General features: G+C 43.3%; 1 protein-coding gene across 2 annotated transcripts in view; it reads right to left on the reverse strand.

The window, feature by feature from the left end:
• Window positions 1-250: 250 nt before the first annotated feature.
• The window catches only part of AGTR1 (angiotensin II receptor type 1), a 48,584-nt gene continuing 33,293 nt past the window's right edge, over window positions 251-15,541 (reverse strand). For both annotated transcript variants that reach the window (XM_081139233.1, XM_081139234.1), the window contains one exon: window positions 251-1,765. In XM_081139233.1, coding sequence (XP_080995359.1) covers window positions 639-1,718 — 1,080 coding nt within the window. In that variant the 5' untranslated portion in view covers window positions 1,719-1,765 and the 3' untranslated portion in view covers window positions 251-638. The remainder of the gene's footprint in view (window positions 1,766-15,541) is intronic.

Here is a 15,541-nt window from a genome sequence, read left to right on the forward strand (position 1 = left end):
ACTTTACAGGTGACTTTCCCAACATCCTTATACAAATCAGCCACTCAGCTGGCATGCTCTGGCAGTGTGAGTCAATAAGACACTGGGTGAATTTCACAAGTTTCTTAAACTTGACAACTGCTGCTTAGCAAGTCTTTCCAGGAAATGTGATGGTAGCAGGTACAAGTGGACCACAGCTGCTAATGACTAAACAGGCACAAAAGTTTCACTGCCCTTTGGACACTGGGGAGAGCAGTCTTGAGCTCTGATCTCTTGTTGCTCCTCTAAAGGCCTAACCTATTCTAAATACCTTTACCTGGGAATCAGAAATAACAGAACAAGAGCAGACGGGGGGGGGGGGGGGAGCATTTCCGCCAGTGAAATTTTTCCAAATCAACGCAGTCATCCGGTCTCTGACACTGGTCTTTGGGCAGCCATCATCTATCTAAAGCAAAATGTGGCAAGTGTCGCTTTGCTTTGTTTAGTTGCAAAGGAAAATCTTTTGTTCAGAGCTTTAGAAAAGTCAGTTCAGTCCACGTAATCCACTTCTTAAGTTTCTGAAAAGTAGCTGATGCTTCTTTGGTAGGGAAGTGCTGTAGAGGAGCCCTTCTCTTGTGCCCTTTGCCACAAGCTTACATTAGAGACAGGCTCCCAGGGTGTTACTCAACCTCAACGCACGGGGCAGGCTTCTTGGTGGATGAGTTTCCATTATCCGAGGGGCGGTAGGAAAGTGTGCTCATTTTAGTGGATAGACTGGAGTGGGACTTGGCCTTTGGAGGGATGTACTTCAGAAGCTGGAGAAAATATTTTTTAAATTTTTTCCCAAGAAAGCCATAGAAGAGAGGATTGAGGCAGTTGTTAAAATAAGCTATGCAGATAGTGATGGGCATGGCGGTGTCAACAATATCTGTGATTTTACAGTCATTTATGATGCCCAGCTGAATCAGAACATCCAGGAAAGTGAAAATTTGATGGGGAACCCAGGAGAAGAAAAAGAAAAGCACAATTGCCATGATTATCTTGAAAATATCATCATTTCTCTGCTTGCTCTTCTGAATTTCATAAGCCTTCTTTAGGGCCTTCCAAATAAGAGTATAACTTGTAAGAATGATGAGAAAAGGAAACAGGAAACCCAGAATATTCTTGGTCAGGCCCAGCCCTGCGGGGAGGGTTGAATTTTGGAGTTCGTAATGGAAAGCACACACTGTGATGTTGGTGTTCTCAATGAAAAACACGTTTCGGTGGATGATAGTTGGCAAACTGGCCAAGCCAGCCAGCAGCCAGATAGTGATGCAGGTGACTTTGGCCACAAGCATTGTGCGCCGAAGGCGGGACTTCATTGGGTGAACGATAGCCAGGTAGCGATCGATGCTCAGACACGTGAGTAGAAACACACTGGCATAGAGGTTGAAGCTGACACTGGCCGACGCGATCTTACACAGGTAATTGCCGAAGGGCCAGCGGTATTCCATAGCAGTGTAGACGGCCCACAGCGGCAAAGTCAGTAAAAAGCATAAGTCAGCCAGCGCTAAATTCAAGAGAAAGACACTGGCCACGGTCTTCAGTTTCATGTAAAAGTAAATGACAATCACCACCAAGCTGTTTCCAAATATTCCCACCACAAAGATGATGCTGTATAAAGTAGGGATCATGACAAATATGTAATTGTGCCGTCCAGCTTTGGGACAGTCATCTTGGATTCTTTTAATACCATCTTCAGTGGAAGAGTTGAGGATCATTTTGACCTCCTGGGTTAATTAATCTCGGACACTAATGCCAAATGCACCTGGAAAAAATAAAAATGAAAAGGTGAAAACTAAGTAACTTTCAGTCATAAATAAATAGTTTCATTTCTCAATCATAAGTACAGTAACTCAACTTTGGTTTTAGGAAAGAACTAGATCATATTTTCTGGAGAGAAACTATGAACTAATAAAGTGTAGATTACATATTTAAATTAATTTTGAGAGCATATTGCTTTTCTGGGAAGTGATAATATCCTCCAGACAAGTAGAAGTAGGGTCCTACATGAAGAAAATTATCTAGGTCCTTTGTTTTCTTTTTCTAGAAGTAAATCCTAGCTTCCAAATTGATTTTAAAACATAATATAAACTTCAGAAAACACTACTGAATTAAATTAGTCATTCAGAAAGATGAGTTTTTATTGAGGTAAGCAAGGCCAATTATTTTTTGTCTAATGTCAGACGTGTGACACATCTGTATCTTGTTTTTAAAAAAAATATATCTTTATTGATTTCAGAGAGAAGAAAGGAGAGGGAGAGAGAGAGAGAGAAACATCAATGATGAGAGATTCATTGATCAGCTGCCTCCTGCATGCCCCCGACTGGGGATGGAGCCTGCAACCCGGGCATGTGCCCTGACCGGGAATCGAACCCCGATCGCCTGGATCCTAGGTGGATGCTCAACCACTGAGCCACACCCGGCCGGGCTGTATCTTATTTTTTAAACAATTTCATCTCACAGTCTTTACTTAGGTATAAAAATTATCAGCATCCTCCCTTAGGTGGACAGGCAATTGGTCACTGTGGGAACTGATATAGGAGGGGAGAGGGAGGGCTCAAGACAGTGAGGAAGGGCATTCTTCCCAAGGCTTTTCAGGCCACTATAGGCAGTAACCACATTCTTTAACTTCCAACTCAGTCTAGCACAAGGCTTTGGATTGCTTAACTTTTATGCCTGTCAGCCATTTCTGGAATTAACTTTAAGATTAGCCATCTGTATAACAAGGAGGTCAAATGAACAAATTAATCAGGATTATCAAGATGCCTTTTGTGGGAGCTTGAGATAGCAGCAGTTCTTTAGGGTTTGGGGAAGAATTGGATGCTCAGAAAAGAGCTCCACTGAGACTTCTGCAAATATTTGCTCCAATAGTTTACATAATCAACAATTAAGCTATTCATTTATGTGATTTAGAAAATCAACCTATTCTGCCCTTGATAGGAGTCCATCAGAAGACCCTCGGGAGGTGCTGTGAGGGTAACATCCCCGGAGGTGGCACAGGCACGCTCAGGGGAAAGTCAGCATTGGGCCGGGCAAGGTTGGCCGGGCAGAGCAGGGGCGCCGGGCGAAGGTCCTGCCGCTACACTGGGAGCAGGTGCCGAGGTGAGCGTGGCTGCGAGCTCGCCTTGCAGCAGAGTGTCCTGGGCAAGACGAGGGACAGGAATAAGACACTACTTGTCTGCCCGGGGAGCCGGGTGTGGCACCCGGGAGAGGGGATGAACACGTGTGCCTAAGGCGGTAACATGTGGGTGCAAAGTGCTGCTGTGGAAAAGACTGGAGCGCAGTAGCCAGAGTCTAAGAGATGACCCTGGGAAGAGGGGTTCTCCGGGCTGCTCTGCTCCCCGCGGAGGCCTCATTCTTCCAGTCTGATCCGGCTCCAGGTCCTCATTAACTTTCACTCGGCCTAACAAAATCCAAATCCCGTCTTCCCTTTTCTTTCACGAGGGCACTGGCCACACTCAGGCAGCTGTCCCGCCCCTGTGGCGCCTTCCCAGCGCTCCGGGGCAGTTGGCTGTCCCATTCCCTGAGCCCAGGCACGTTTGACAGTCTTACGATGGCCTGTCGGCCTGTCTCCCCCGGTCTGTCGGCAGCTCCAGGGCCTGGGCCCACCCGCCCGGGAGGCACGTGCCGCCTGATGAGGAGGGTGGGCGAGGGCACGAAGGCGGGTGAGCAGCAGGGAACTAAAAGCTGGCAGGACGGAGCCCTGAGGCTGACTCCGGGGGGCTATGGAAATCAGGCTACATGCTGCTTCCCGAGCAATCTCGGAGGAAATACTCAGCGTGGACCTGGGCCTCACCTAGGATAAATCAAAACCAAACCGAACCAAACCAAACCAAAAGAGACAGACCAAAAATAAATCAATAAATAAAAGCCCTTAGCACTTTCAGAAATCTGAAGTTTGCCAAACAAAAGATGAAAAGAAGGAATAATTTAATAAAATTTGGGGCTCTCAGGGAGGTATGACCTAGTTCCTCCTCACCCAGAAGGATTTCCTTACAATTTGCTGATTTTTCAGTTCATTTTATTATAATTACTAAAATTATGCCAAATTAGAAGTATAAATTCATTTAGGTAGACAAATATTCTCTATTAAAAATTAAACGCTACATTAAAGGTTCATGTGCCAGCAATCATTTATACCTTAATATGGATTAATTCACTTATTTGCTCTCCTAACATCTAGTTGAGATCAGTTGGATTTTGCCTAGGAAAAAATTGGAAATGTCAAGGTTAAAGAACCTCAAAGATTAGAAGCAGCCTGGGTGAACTCCACAACTGAAACTAGGGCAGAGGTAAATATTTGTTTCAGCTTGGGACAAGGGCACTCAAAGATAGGAAGAAATAAACAATGCATTAGGATCGCCTGGGTGCCCTGAGCCTGGGTGCAGCAAGGCAATTCTCCCCTTTCTTCCCTCCTCTCTTGACCCTACTTTGAGGGACACAACTAAGGCTGGGTACATTAACCCCGTGTCTAGAGTGAGCGGACTTTTATTGACAAGGCTGGAACTGTAACCATCACTTATGAAAGAATTTCTATGGGAAAAAGTTTGCATTTGAGAGGACCAATTTATCAACATAGCTTTGGACCCCCAATTCCTTCCCAGCCTGAGGTCAGCTCTCCTTCAGCTCTCACCAATCCTGATGGACTAATATTTAATGTGTGAAAGGTTGTTCTGAACAGCTAGAGGAGCATCCCTGGAAATGATGCTCCAGGGATTAGTGAGGGATTTATTATTTTAATGAGTTTATCACTTGAGAAACTCTGGACATAGCATTGAATATGCTAATTAGAAGAAAAGTTTACAGAAATGTTTATATAAGTAATGACCAGGACTTCCTACCTGGTAAGGAAACAAGTGTCTAATACTTGAGGGTGGAGGAAAGAGAAGGATTCTGAGTGATGGGAACAGAAGATAGAAATAGCAGGAAGAGACACAGGGAAGCAGAAATGCAAATAGTGCCTTCAGTGAGCAGTTACCATTCATCATCCCATGTTCACTGACCACCTACTACATGCTGGGGTCAGGGGTGTAAACTGAATAAAGTCACACTTCTCTATCATTTGTGTCTAGTTGGATACGCAGGAGCCCTAAACACAGAATGATCTCCAGTGTGTTGAATATTTAACCATGTAAGAGGCCTGTGGAATGTTCTGTGTTTACCATCGACCCAGGCTGGTGGTGGGGGTGGGGGAGAGATCAGGGATGCTTCCCAGGGAAGATGGCACTTGGACTTTGGAAGACATGTGGCAAACAGAGTGGTTAGAACTTAAAGGCAACCAGCTGGCCAGCCAGGGCGGAGTAGAGATTGCGTCATCACTTGAACGTTTCCCTTCTTACCAGCGCCTGCAGCAGCATCCACGGGAAACAGCCCCTACAATTTACAGGTGCTGCGCCATCCTCTGGGCAGGGGTCTGGGGAGTGAGGAGCACTGGCTGGGAGGGTGACACAGGCCCTACTGGTGTGAGAAACAAGAAATGGTTCTCTGGTCTGCACCGTTCTTTTGTTATGGTGGTTGTTTCTGGCATAAGCGTTTGTAATGATCACTCACTTCTTTTTTCTTCCTACTTTTACCTTTTGGCCCCCTTCACCCATTTCTCCCACTGACTGGCTTCCCTAGCTGAGAGCTCTCGGAAAGAGGGCAAATGGAAGTCGGGACTGGCAGCCACCCGAGGCTGATGCCAAATGAGTGGGAAAGAGTGGCTTCTTTTCTCTTTGAAGCTGAAAGGAGCCGTGCTGGTGAGCTGAAGGAGGCAGAGATGTGTTGTGCTAGGGGCCAAATCTGTGAGTCCTAGAAAGCAGCTACACTTCGGTTCCTTCTCCAGGCGGGGATAGGCAGGTGGGATATCTACAAAAACACAGAGGCTCCACCTCTCCCTTTCTAGCTTTTACACATTTTCTCTCGAAGGAAAGAAGACGGAATTTGGAGTCAAAGTGCTTGTAATGGAATCTTCCTTTGCCACTTGCAAATCTGTCACCCCATGTCTCTGACCATGAGCCTCACTGTAAGAAGCTTTCCTCATCTGTAAGAAACAGAAACAAGGATCCCATTGCACATGCTTGTAGGGATTAAATGAGGAAACATGAAAGCACTGGACATAGCTTTCAAATAGTGTTTAATAAATGTGTTTTATTGGAATTGTTGCTATTATCTTTTTAATGGAAGGCAAATGCAGACTTAGCCACAGGTCAAAAAAACATGAGCTATTTTTAAAAAGGGGGTTTGTTATTGATAAGCTCTTTCTCCTGCCATTAAAAGGCTAAAAATACCAAGCTGTTGTTCTTTCAAAGTATGAGTAAAAAATAATCATAAGCAGCTGAATAAATTTGCCGTGAGTCAGGTGGGAACTTGCAGTCTGCTGCCAACACAAGGTTGGCCCGTGGGGCCTCACCACATGGACCCACCCACTGCTTGATTTTCTAGGAGTTGCCTGGTATTCCCTGACACTTCCTCTGGCTCTTAAAAACAAGCATATGGGAGGAAATTTTTTTTAAATTCTAAGAATATTTCCTTAAGACTTTTGATTAGAATATTAATACCTTCTTCAGCTTTTAAGGAAGCCAAAACCAATCTAATTAAATTGTTCATTACAAGCTCCTTTTTAATGAGTTTGCAATCTAAAGAAAAAAATACCCATAGTTTCTTATGACAATAAAGAGAGAACTAAAAGACCAAGTAATTATTTTTTGGAACAATCTTCTATCCGAGTATCTTTCTCAAATTCAAAAAGAGTTGGCCAGTGTTTGTAAGTCATTTGCTTATAGTGCTGGACAGCTCAATAAACCATCCCATTCAAGCCATTCTTTTTATTGCTCCTGTTTTATAATTCAGACTTTGGAAAGCAACTGCTTCTGCTTCTGTGCGTTTCCCTCAGGAACGAATGAGGCATTCTCCAGGCAACAACTGCGACCCGCCACCCATCCGTGAATTCACTGACTCATAGAAGTTAGCACTAAAATTTTTAGGGTTTCTACTTTTTACCCCAACTATACTTGGTCTTTTTTTTTTAACCTTCTGTCCTTATTTTATGAGGTCTATTTCTACTTGATCTCCTTAAACACTTGAACATCTGTACGTTAGGAGCCCTTGTCCAACTGCATTACTACTTGTGGTTTCCTCAGGGACAAATTCTATTGGTCTCATCTGTGGAGGCTTTTCCTTAGTATCTGCCTTCATCTTCGGCTTTATAGTCTTTGACTGTGAGGTCACGTACGGTGGGAATTAGCTTCCTTAGGGGGCTGAGTGGTGAGCTGTGACATTGCTGCTTAGGCATGGAAAAGGTTTAACGCCAATTCTCAGCCTGGTTTCCAGCCCCATACTTTGTCTGCAGCTACTACAGACTAGGCCCTCTGCCATTCTCATATTTTGGCTGGTACACAGTTTTCCAGCCTTTGGTCACAATAGTGATTTTTCCAGTTTCTGGCTGTAACCGGAAAACCTAATTTCAATGGCCTTCAGTACATGAGTCTACTTGTCTTGAAGTCCACCCTCATAAAGTCCTTGTTAGAAGTTGATCTCGGCTGTGCATCTGGTGTTGGCTCTTCTCTGGCCCACGCGTCTCTGCTTAGAGCCATGAGGTGACATTCTATGTGTTCAGAGGAAGAAGGGGAATTTCCATGACTGCTTAATCCATTGTCTTCATCTTGACTGGAAGTTGCTCTGCACATTATTTGGAGATAAGAGTTAAGCTGTTTGGACCCAATCAGCTTTGGACTATAGTCTTTCCCATCTTCACGTCCCCCCTCTGCCACCATGCCCTTTGATGAAGCATGCAGGCCCGTGGGTGGCTCTCTCCATGCTGGCAGTCACAAAGGCAGAGCACGCAGAGCGCCTGCCCATGGGACAAGTGGCCAGACTGCTTTCAAGTCAGGCGCACAGGAGAAAGCACTCCTAGCCTCACTTTCTATGTTAAACACTCTCCTTGGAGATGATTTTTCTTTTCACCTCTGAAATTCCTGGATAAATACTCTCTTAATACAAAGCATTTCATTGCAATTATTAATGCAATACTAATTCAGTATTTGCGATTCAATCTCCTCAGATTAATGAGGGCTGTGTGATGTGTCTAAGAGGTAAAAGTGGTTTCTGCCCTCTTCCAAAGGTGGTGCCACCCACTGCGGCTGCCCCCCCCCCCCCCCGAAATGCAAACAACACATGCCGCTTCCTTGCTTCTGCACACGACCAGCTGTAAGCAGCTGTGGTGATGGCTGTTAAATGCTCTGTCACCCTCAACTAGCCCTCACTTTGCTTTCTCGCAAATAGCCCAAGAACCTAAAGAACTCAGGTTTATGAAAGGGTCTTCAGAAGTTCCTTTCAAGTTACCATATAAATTGTACAAAATGGTAATACTAAATTTTAGCTTCTTGGAGATAATCCAGTACTGTAATATCTAATAATGTAACACTAACCTACAATTAAATCTCTCTCCACTCCGGAAGCTCCTACTTATCATAAATTATAGTTTAAACAAGTCAGTTGTGCTGAACATCCCGAGCCCGCTGAATAACACCTTTCATTCCTATGACATTTCCTCTTACATCTTTGTAGCCTAAATTCTTGACTGTTTTGTTGTATTTCTTTTTTTTTTTTTTTTTTGGTAATTTCAAAAAGAAAAGAGAAACAGGTAGAGATGAAAGAAGATATGTGACTAAGTCTAATCATGTCCTTAAAAGTCTTCCTTTGCCATGTTGGTGTTAGTAGAAAATATTCTCTTTATATTAAATGCAGAGGGCCATGGGAGGTTCCGTGAGCCGAGAGAGCTGGGCCCCAGAGAGTAGGAGAGAAACACATGGAAACCTAACTTGGAAGAAAGCTCCTATATAAATGAACCCGTCCTCTTAAACTCCCAAATTCTTCACACTTATGGAATCACAGAATTTCCCTGAGGGAATCACAAACACATTTCAAAGGATCAGCATCTCGACATCAGGGGAGGAAACTTGGTTTGAATAGTTCAGCTTTTGGAGGCTCTTCACAGGCTTTTCTTTTTCAACAAATGAAAAAGGTGGCACTATGTAGCCTCCCCATGAACAGCGGCTGCTTTACTACCTTCGGAAGCCACTCCAGTTTGCTTCTTTGAAACCAAATCAGCGGCAGAAACTGCTCATCTCATTTCAATTTCCATTTTAAGGTGTATGAGGAAAGTTATTGGGCATAAAAGCACTAATTTATACCCTTAGAAAATATATTATAGAATTTATATGCATTATGAGTTTTATGTTAGAGATTATAGACTACACGGCAATTTATTTCAGATTAAAGTTTTTAACATTAAACAAATCACATAATAATAAATTTTATAGGAAGCTAAAAGATTAAGTATTCAATATATTGTGTTTCCCTAAATTTCTCAAATGTCTGGATTGCAGTAGGTATTGAATGATAGTCCACTAATTGTCCTGCACAGTGTGTAAGGAAACTAGGTCTAATTTTGGCTTTCCCACTCACTGCTAGGTGACCTTGAACTAGTCACTTAGCTTCCCTAGGCCTGTGAATCTTCAAGAAGCTGAGACACACAGAAATCTCCTGCAGCACCGAGATTTCATCATCTTTCCTTTGAAGAGGCACACATCTTTTGAAGACAAAGGCAATAATGGCTTGACAAGTAGAAATGACCTGATAAATTATTAAGTTAGGCAATTATCTGTCTATTATCAATATAAATATTATTAATGCCACAATGATTTAATAATATTCTATAATTAAATAAAAGAACTCTTTTTATTAAAAACAAAATGAAAAGAATTTTACTTTTTAATAAACTCCACATAGGATTATTCTATTACAGTGAGGGTGCCCCCTGCCACCGCTGCCCATTTTTTAAATGAACTGTCTCCTCAAAGGAGTGTTTTCCTGGCACAGCATTTGGATAGCTGCTTGTGACCCTTGGTTAATGAGGTCAAGGTTGTAGGTTTGGACCCTATCTGGACTAGCTGGTTTCACTCCATATGTGGGCAAAGGCTGGGAGCCTCTCGGGCATCCCCTGTGTTATTCATTGGCGATACCAGGTGACTGAGTAAAGGCAGATTGGCTCATGGCTGTAAATCAAGATGAAAAGCGTGCACCGCAGTTAGACAATCACACTCACATCATCCTATGGAAAAGGTGGCACAATATGCTATTGTTAACATAACTCCCACCAAATGAACCTACGCTCAGATTTTTTGTGGGGAAAATACAACTTTTTAAAGTTCAGCAACCAGTTAGGGTGGTTCAGTTGCCCAGATAAAAACATGGACATGAAGGTAGAGAAGTGCAGAAGACCCTTATAGTAATATTATTTAGAATAATATTTTGAAGTATTGTATTAAGTCAATGTTTGGAAGAGCTAAATGGACTTTTGTCCTAAGAAAATGAGCTATGTAAGGGTCATTTTATTTGATTTATGCATGGTTACATTTTTTTCAAACAGTTTTGTACATATTACATTCTTTGCTTTTTTACTTTTCACACTAAAATGCTGTAAAAACTGAGACAGCAGAACAGTCCGTTAGAGAACGCACTGGACTAGCGAACTGTTGAAATGTCTGCTCTCACTAACCAGCAACAGGGTCATGGGCAGGCAACTGACCTCTTACTTTGCTACCCTTTAAATACTAAAAAATATTTAGAATGAGAATAACAATGCTCGTTCTTACCTCTATTTCATAGATTGTTAAGGGTAAAAAGTGAGGTCTTCGAAAAACATAAAAGCACTTTGAAAACATAACCTTTTATAATGCAAGGGCAAGTAAAACGAATTTAATAAAAGAAAACTCAGAACTTCAAAAGGCTAATAAAACTTTTTTGGTTCAAAAATTCAGATTAAAAAAAAATTGGAATATAGCTGACATACCACATTACATTAGTTTCAGGTGGATAGCATAATGATTCGATATTCATATACATGTGAAATGACCACTGCAGTAAGTCTAGTTAGCATCCATCACCACACAGTTAGATTTTTTTTTCTTATGATGAGAACTTTTAAGATCTACTTTCTTAGCAATACTCAAATACGCAATACAGTACTAGTAACGGTAGTCACCATGCTGTACATCAGCACAGGACTTATTTCATAACTGGAAGTTTATGTCTTTTGATTCTGCTTTGTCTCTTGTATCTCTGACTCACCCATTTTGCCTGTTACCCCTGCCTCTCGCCTCCCGTCTAGCGACCACCAATCTGTTCTCTGTATTTAGCAACAGCAGACATATTTTCATTATTATAATCTAATGCTTTTATTTCAGAATTATAATGAGGCACCCGATTAATGCTAAAACAAAGGTAGAATTGTAGATATTGTATAGCTTCTATATTTAATATTTATGACAGCAAATGTTTGGGTACAAAGTGGGCCCTCAGGCCAAATCTGACCAACAGATATATTTTCTTTGGCCCAGATGCATTTAGAGATTTGGAATTTTAATCTGCTATAGTTCACTACTTCCCACCACTCTTTGTTTCCTGATGCTTTTGGTCAGTGCTGTTCAGAGAGCCACACATGTAATTTAAATCTCCCTCGCAGCTACATTAAAGCTTAAAAGTAAACAGGTGAAATTAATTTCAATAATATATTTTATTTAACCCTGTATTTCAACATGTAGTCAACATAAAGATTATTGATATTTTCTATTCCTTTTTTTATACCAAGTCTTCAAAACCCAGAGTATAACTTGTGTTTCTAGCACATCTCAGGAAACTAGCCACACTTCGAGCACCCACTCACAGCTTGGCGCCACCTAACTGGATGGCGCACCATTAGGCCCTACTCTGGCTAAGTCACCTACCCAGCCCTTCTAGCAGCGGTTCTGAAAATGTCCCTGGAGCTGGAACATTATTGTCACCTGGGAATTCCTTAGGAATGCAAGTCCCAGGCGCCCCCGAGACCTCCTAAGTCAGAGATTCTGTGGGTGGGGCCCAGCAACCTGGGCGTTAATGAGCCCTCTAGAGGATTCGGGACCCATGCTAACTTTTAAAATCACTGCCCTATTGGCATCTTAATTTGCAACTCTGGCTTCCATGCTGATAATCTAGGTTAATGGGCAAAAACAAATCCAACAAACAACTGAAGTGCCCTCGGCTAAAATGTTTCCATTCGACCCTTCTGAGGCTTCAAAACCTGAAGTAGACTTCTATGGGCAGCTTGAGAGTGACTCATGAAACGGTGCATTTCTTCTAAGCACTCAGGACCGGTGTGCTTCAGGGGAGCCTAACAGGATGTTATCTAGTAAAATACCCCTTGCACCTAGTTGCACAGGTCTCTTTAACTAGAGTGGGGTGGGTGAGACCCACTTCCATGCATCCCCTAGCGAAGGTCCACCGGGGGCCGGGGCACACTGACTCAGGTGAGAGCCAGTTAAAGTAATAGACAGGCATGGATACGGGAACCCCAAGACCAAGACCAGGCACAGACACACCTTGGAGACACTGTGGGTTCAGCTTGGGACCACTCAACGAAGCAAGCATCATGCTAGAACCAGTCATCCTTTCGCTGGTGGAGGGTCCTGGCTTCAGTTTGTAAAAAATGTGACACCTGTGACGTGCCAGTAAAACAAGGTGTGCTGTGCATGATTCACCTCTCATGAGCTAGGAGGTCTTCGCTTTGTGCTTAACCTTTGACTCATTTTCTTCATCTGGAAGCAATGAAATGAAGCTCATGACAACGATGAAGCAAAAAACACACGTCCACTGTGGCTCACAACATTGTTGGGAACATCAACAAGTTCATGGATGTGGAGATGCTATGTGATCCCACAGCTCTGAGACTTTCGTTAGAGTCATTAAATTCACACTACGGTGTAAATGACTAATTTCCCGGCTGCAAGCCAATTTGGGTAAGAGGGGCTGGGAAACAGCCCATGGTGCTGGAGGTGGAAGAAGCTAAAGTACCAGAAGGAGGTGGAAAGGCTCAGAGAGGGACTGACAGGCACTACTCATCAGGTACCTGGGCCAGACTGTCTGCCAGCTCTAATCTCTTGAATGCCCATATAATTTAAAAATGGAATTACAATGATAGCACACCACTGACTGTAACAAAAAGTTTAGACCGCTCTATCTCCTATTACCGAGCACTCCACTTTCTACGTGGGGCTGCTTGTGTTTTCTAATTAAACAGCCTGTGCTAGAGGCACGGATGCTGGGTTAAAGGTAAACAACACTCTGCCAACTGAAAAATACGATGAGATATCGGTGACTGCTGCTTCCTGCGAAAACTTCATTAGCAATAAATGAGTTACCAGATGTCACACGTCACATTTGAAATTACAATATATTCCCAGTATTTGCAGGAGGGGAAAAAATGTACTTTCCAAGAAAGCCACATAAGATAATGCACCACTTCTGCCCTTGACTTGTTCCGCCACCAAGTGTAAAATAAAATGTAGCCCTCGGCTTGGAAAGTGGGAACAGCCCCTCGCACAGAAGGGCCGCGCAGCGAGCGGCACAGGACCTGTGCAGTAGCACCTCTGTAACGGCAAGGAGGGTGCCTCCGAACCGTCGGTGCCACACCGCAGACACCGTCTCCCCTTGTTTTTAACTTTGCTATGGCAATTTCTCCTCTTTGCGCCTTCACTTCCAGCAAGTGATTTCTACTTGTGTTACCCAGGACAAAGCTGTTCGATCAGCAGCTGTGGGTGCCGGCTCCACTCTTCCTGAACTTGCTGGAACCGCCTGTGGTTTGCGCCTGCCCGTGAGACAGGCGAACGCTCCCTGCGCGGCTCCACCGGCTGAGCTGACTGTCCCTGTCCTCGGCCACGGGCCTCCAACCTGAAGGCAGCGGGGGCTGGGAGGGAGCCCCGCAGCAGGAAACGGGACAGCCAATTTCACGCGAGCCAGCAGAAATTTCAAATGATGTGGTAGAACTATCTAACATCCTGTAGTTTTTATGAACAACTATTTTTGGCTGAAGAAGGCTCATGTTCCTTTGCAATTTCAAAATCTCCACACTAACTCCGTTCCAGCTGGAAACCACGGCTATTTGAAAGTTTATTTTTTTCTTGCCAATTTATTTTTGTTCTTAGGTGAAGCTTATAAATAAAATGAAGAGGGTGAAAGTGAATTGTTACTGTCAAGCCTCCTCTTGGAGAAATATTTACACAGAATTTCTTTATACACAGAAATCCCCCAAAGCACTTAAAAGTTAATTTCTAGATCATTAACAACTCATCAGATGTGAGGGAGGCAGGAGCTACTGCCTTTTGTCTCAAATAAAGGAAATGCTATCTTGAAATGATTAGCTATGTCATTGTGGAAAATACCAATTTAAAATTGTCAGCTACACGACTTCAGCACAAAGTGACAAGTGTTCAAATGAGCTTATTTAGTGTACAACTGTTTTATACTCTTCTGTGGTTTTTGCTGGTATCTGATTCACAAGGACTTAAAATAGTGGCTCAACATTAACATTAGTAACATTTATGATTTATGATGAATTGAAGGCCAAGTATTGTGATAGCTGCTTTTACCTTATAAGTGCTCTGTTACGGATGGACCGTGTCCCCCCCAACTCATAGGTTGAAGCCTTAAATGCCCAATGTGTCTGTATTTGGCAACAGGGACTTTAAAGAGATAACTGAGGTTAAATGAGGTCATAGGATGGAACCCCAATCCAATATGATTGGCTCCCTTATAAGAGGAAGTCCTCAAGAATGTACTCGCACAGCGAGAAGGGGGCTGTCTGCAAAGTGAGGAAGAGAGGTTGCACAGAAAGCCACCCTGCCAGCCCTGATCTGGAACTTCCACCCTCCAGAACTGTCAGAAAGTAAATTTCTGTTGTTTAAGCCACCCTGTCCTAGCCTCTGGTATTTTTATTAATGCAGCCCAAGCAACTAACACGAGGCCTGCGAGGGGAGGCATCACTACTTACTGTTTCCCTTCTTCAGATCAAGGAACAGGCTTAGAGGGCAGCTCCTTACATTTTCCACACTCTAAAGTTTCCAGGCTCAGGGTTTTTTGTTTGTTTCGGGGGTGGGGGGTAAGGTCATTTTTTCAGACTATAGTTCAATGCTTCTCAATTGTGGGGTAATTTTGCCCTTCAGGGGCATTTGGCAACGTCTGGAGACATTTCTGGTTCTTCTAACAGGCGGAGCAGGGGTGTTACTGGCATCTAGTGGGCAGACAGCAGGGACACTGCAGATCGTCCTACAAAGCACAGGACAGGGCCCCGCAACAAGGAATTATCTAGCCGAAGGTGGGAGCAGCGCTGCTGTTGAGAAACCTACTTCTAGTTCCTACTCTTGTTCAATCTGCAGTTGATAATCTCAGTTCTTATTTTTTATGAAATAAGTTAACTGTATATTTTATTGGTGATGTTTGTCTCATGTATTGTATTCGTATCTTCCCAGGGAAACTATAGAGCCCTGAAAAGATAAAACTCCTGTCAGGTAACCTTCCTATATCCAAGGTCATGTTGAGTGCTTAGAAGTTATGGAATCACAAGTTAACTAATTATCTGTTGTGTCAGATCATTCCTGAAGTTACCCTCTCTAGCCAGTTTCCAGAACTCTGTGTTCTGCACAAGTACACTGGGGGAGAGAACTGGAGCTTACAAGGTCTTCAGGAA

Source organism: Miniopterus schreibersii (assembly GCF_964146895.1).
Source record: "Miniopterus schreibersii genome assembly, chromosome: 5".
Classification (NCBI taxonomy): domain Eukaryota; kingdom Metazoa; phylum Chordata; class Mammalia; order Chiroptera; family Miniopteridae; genus Miniopterus; species Miniopterus schreibersii.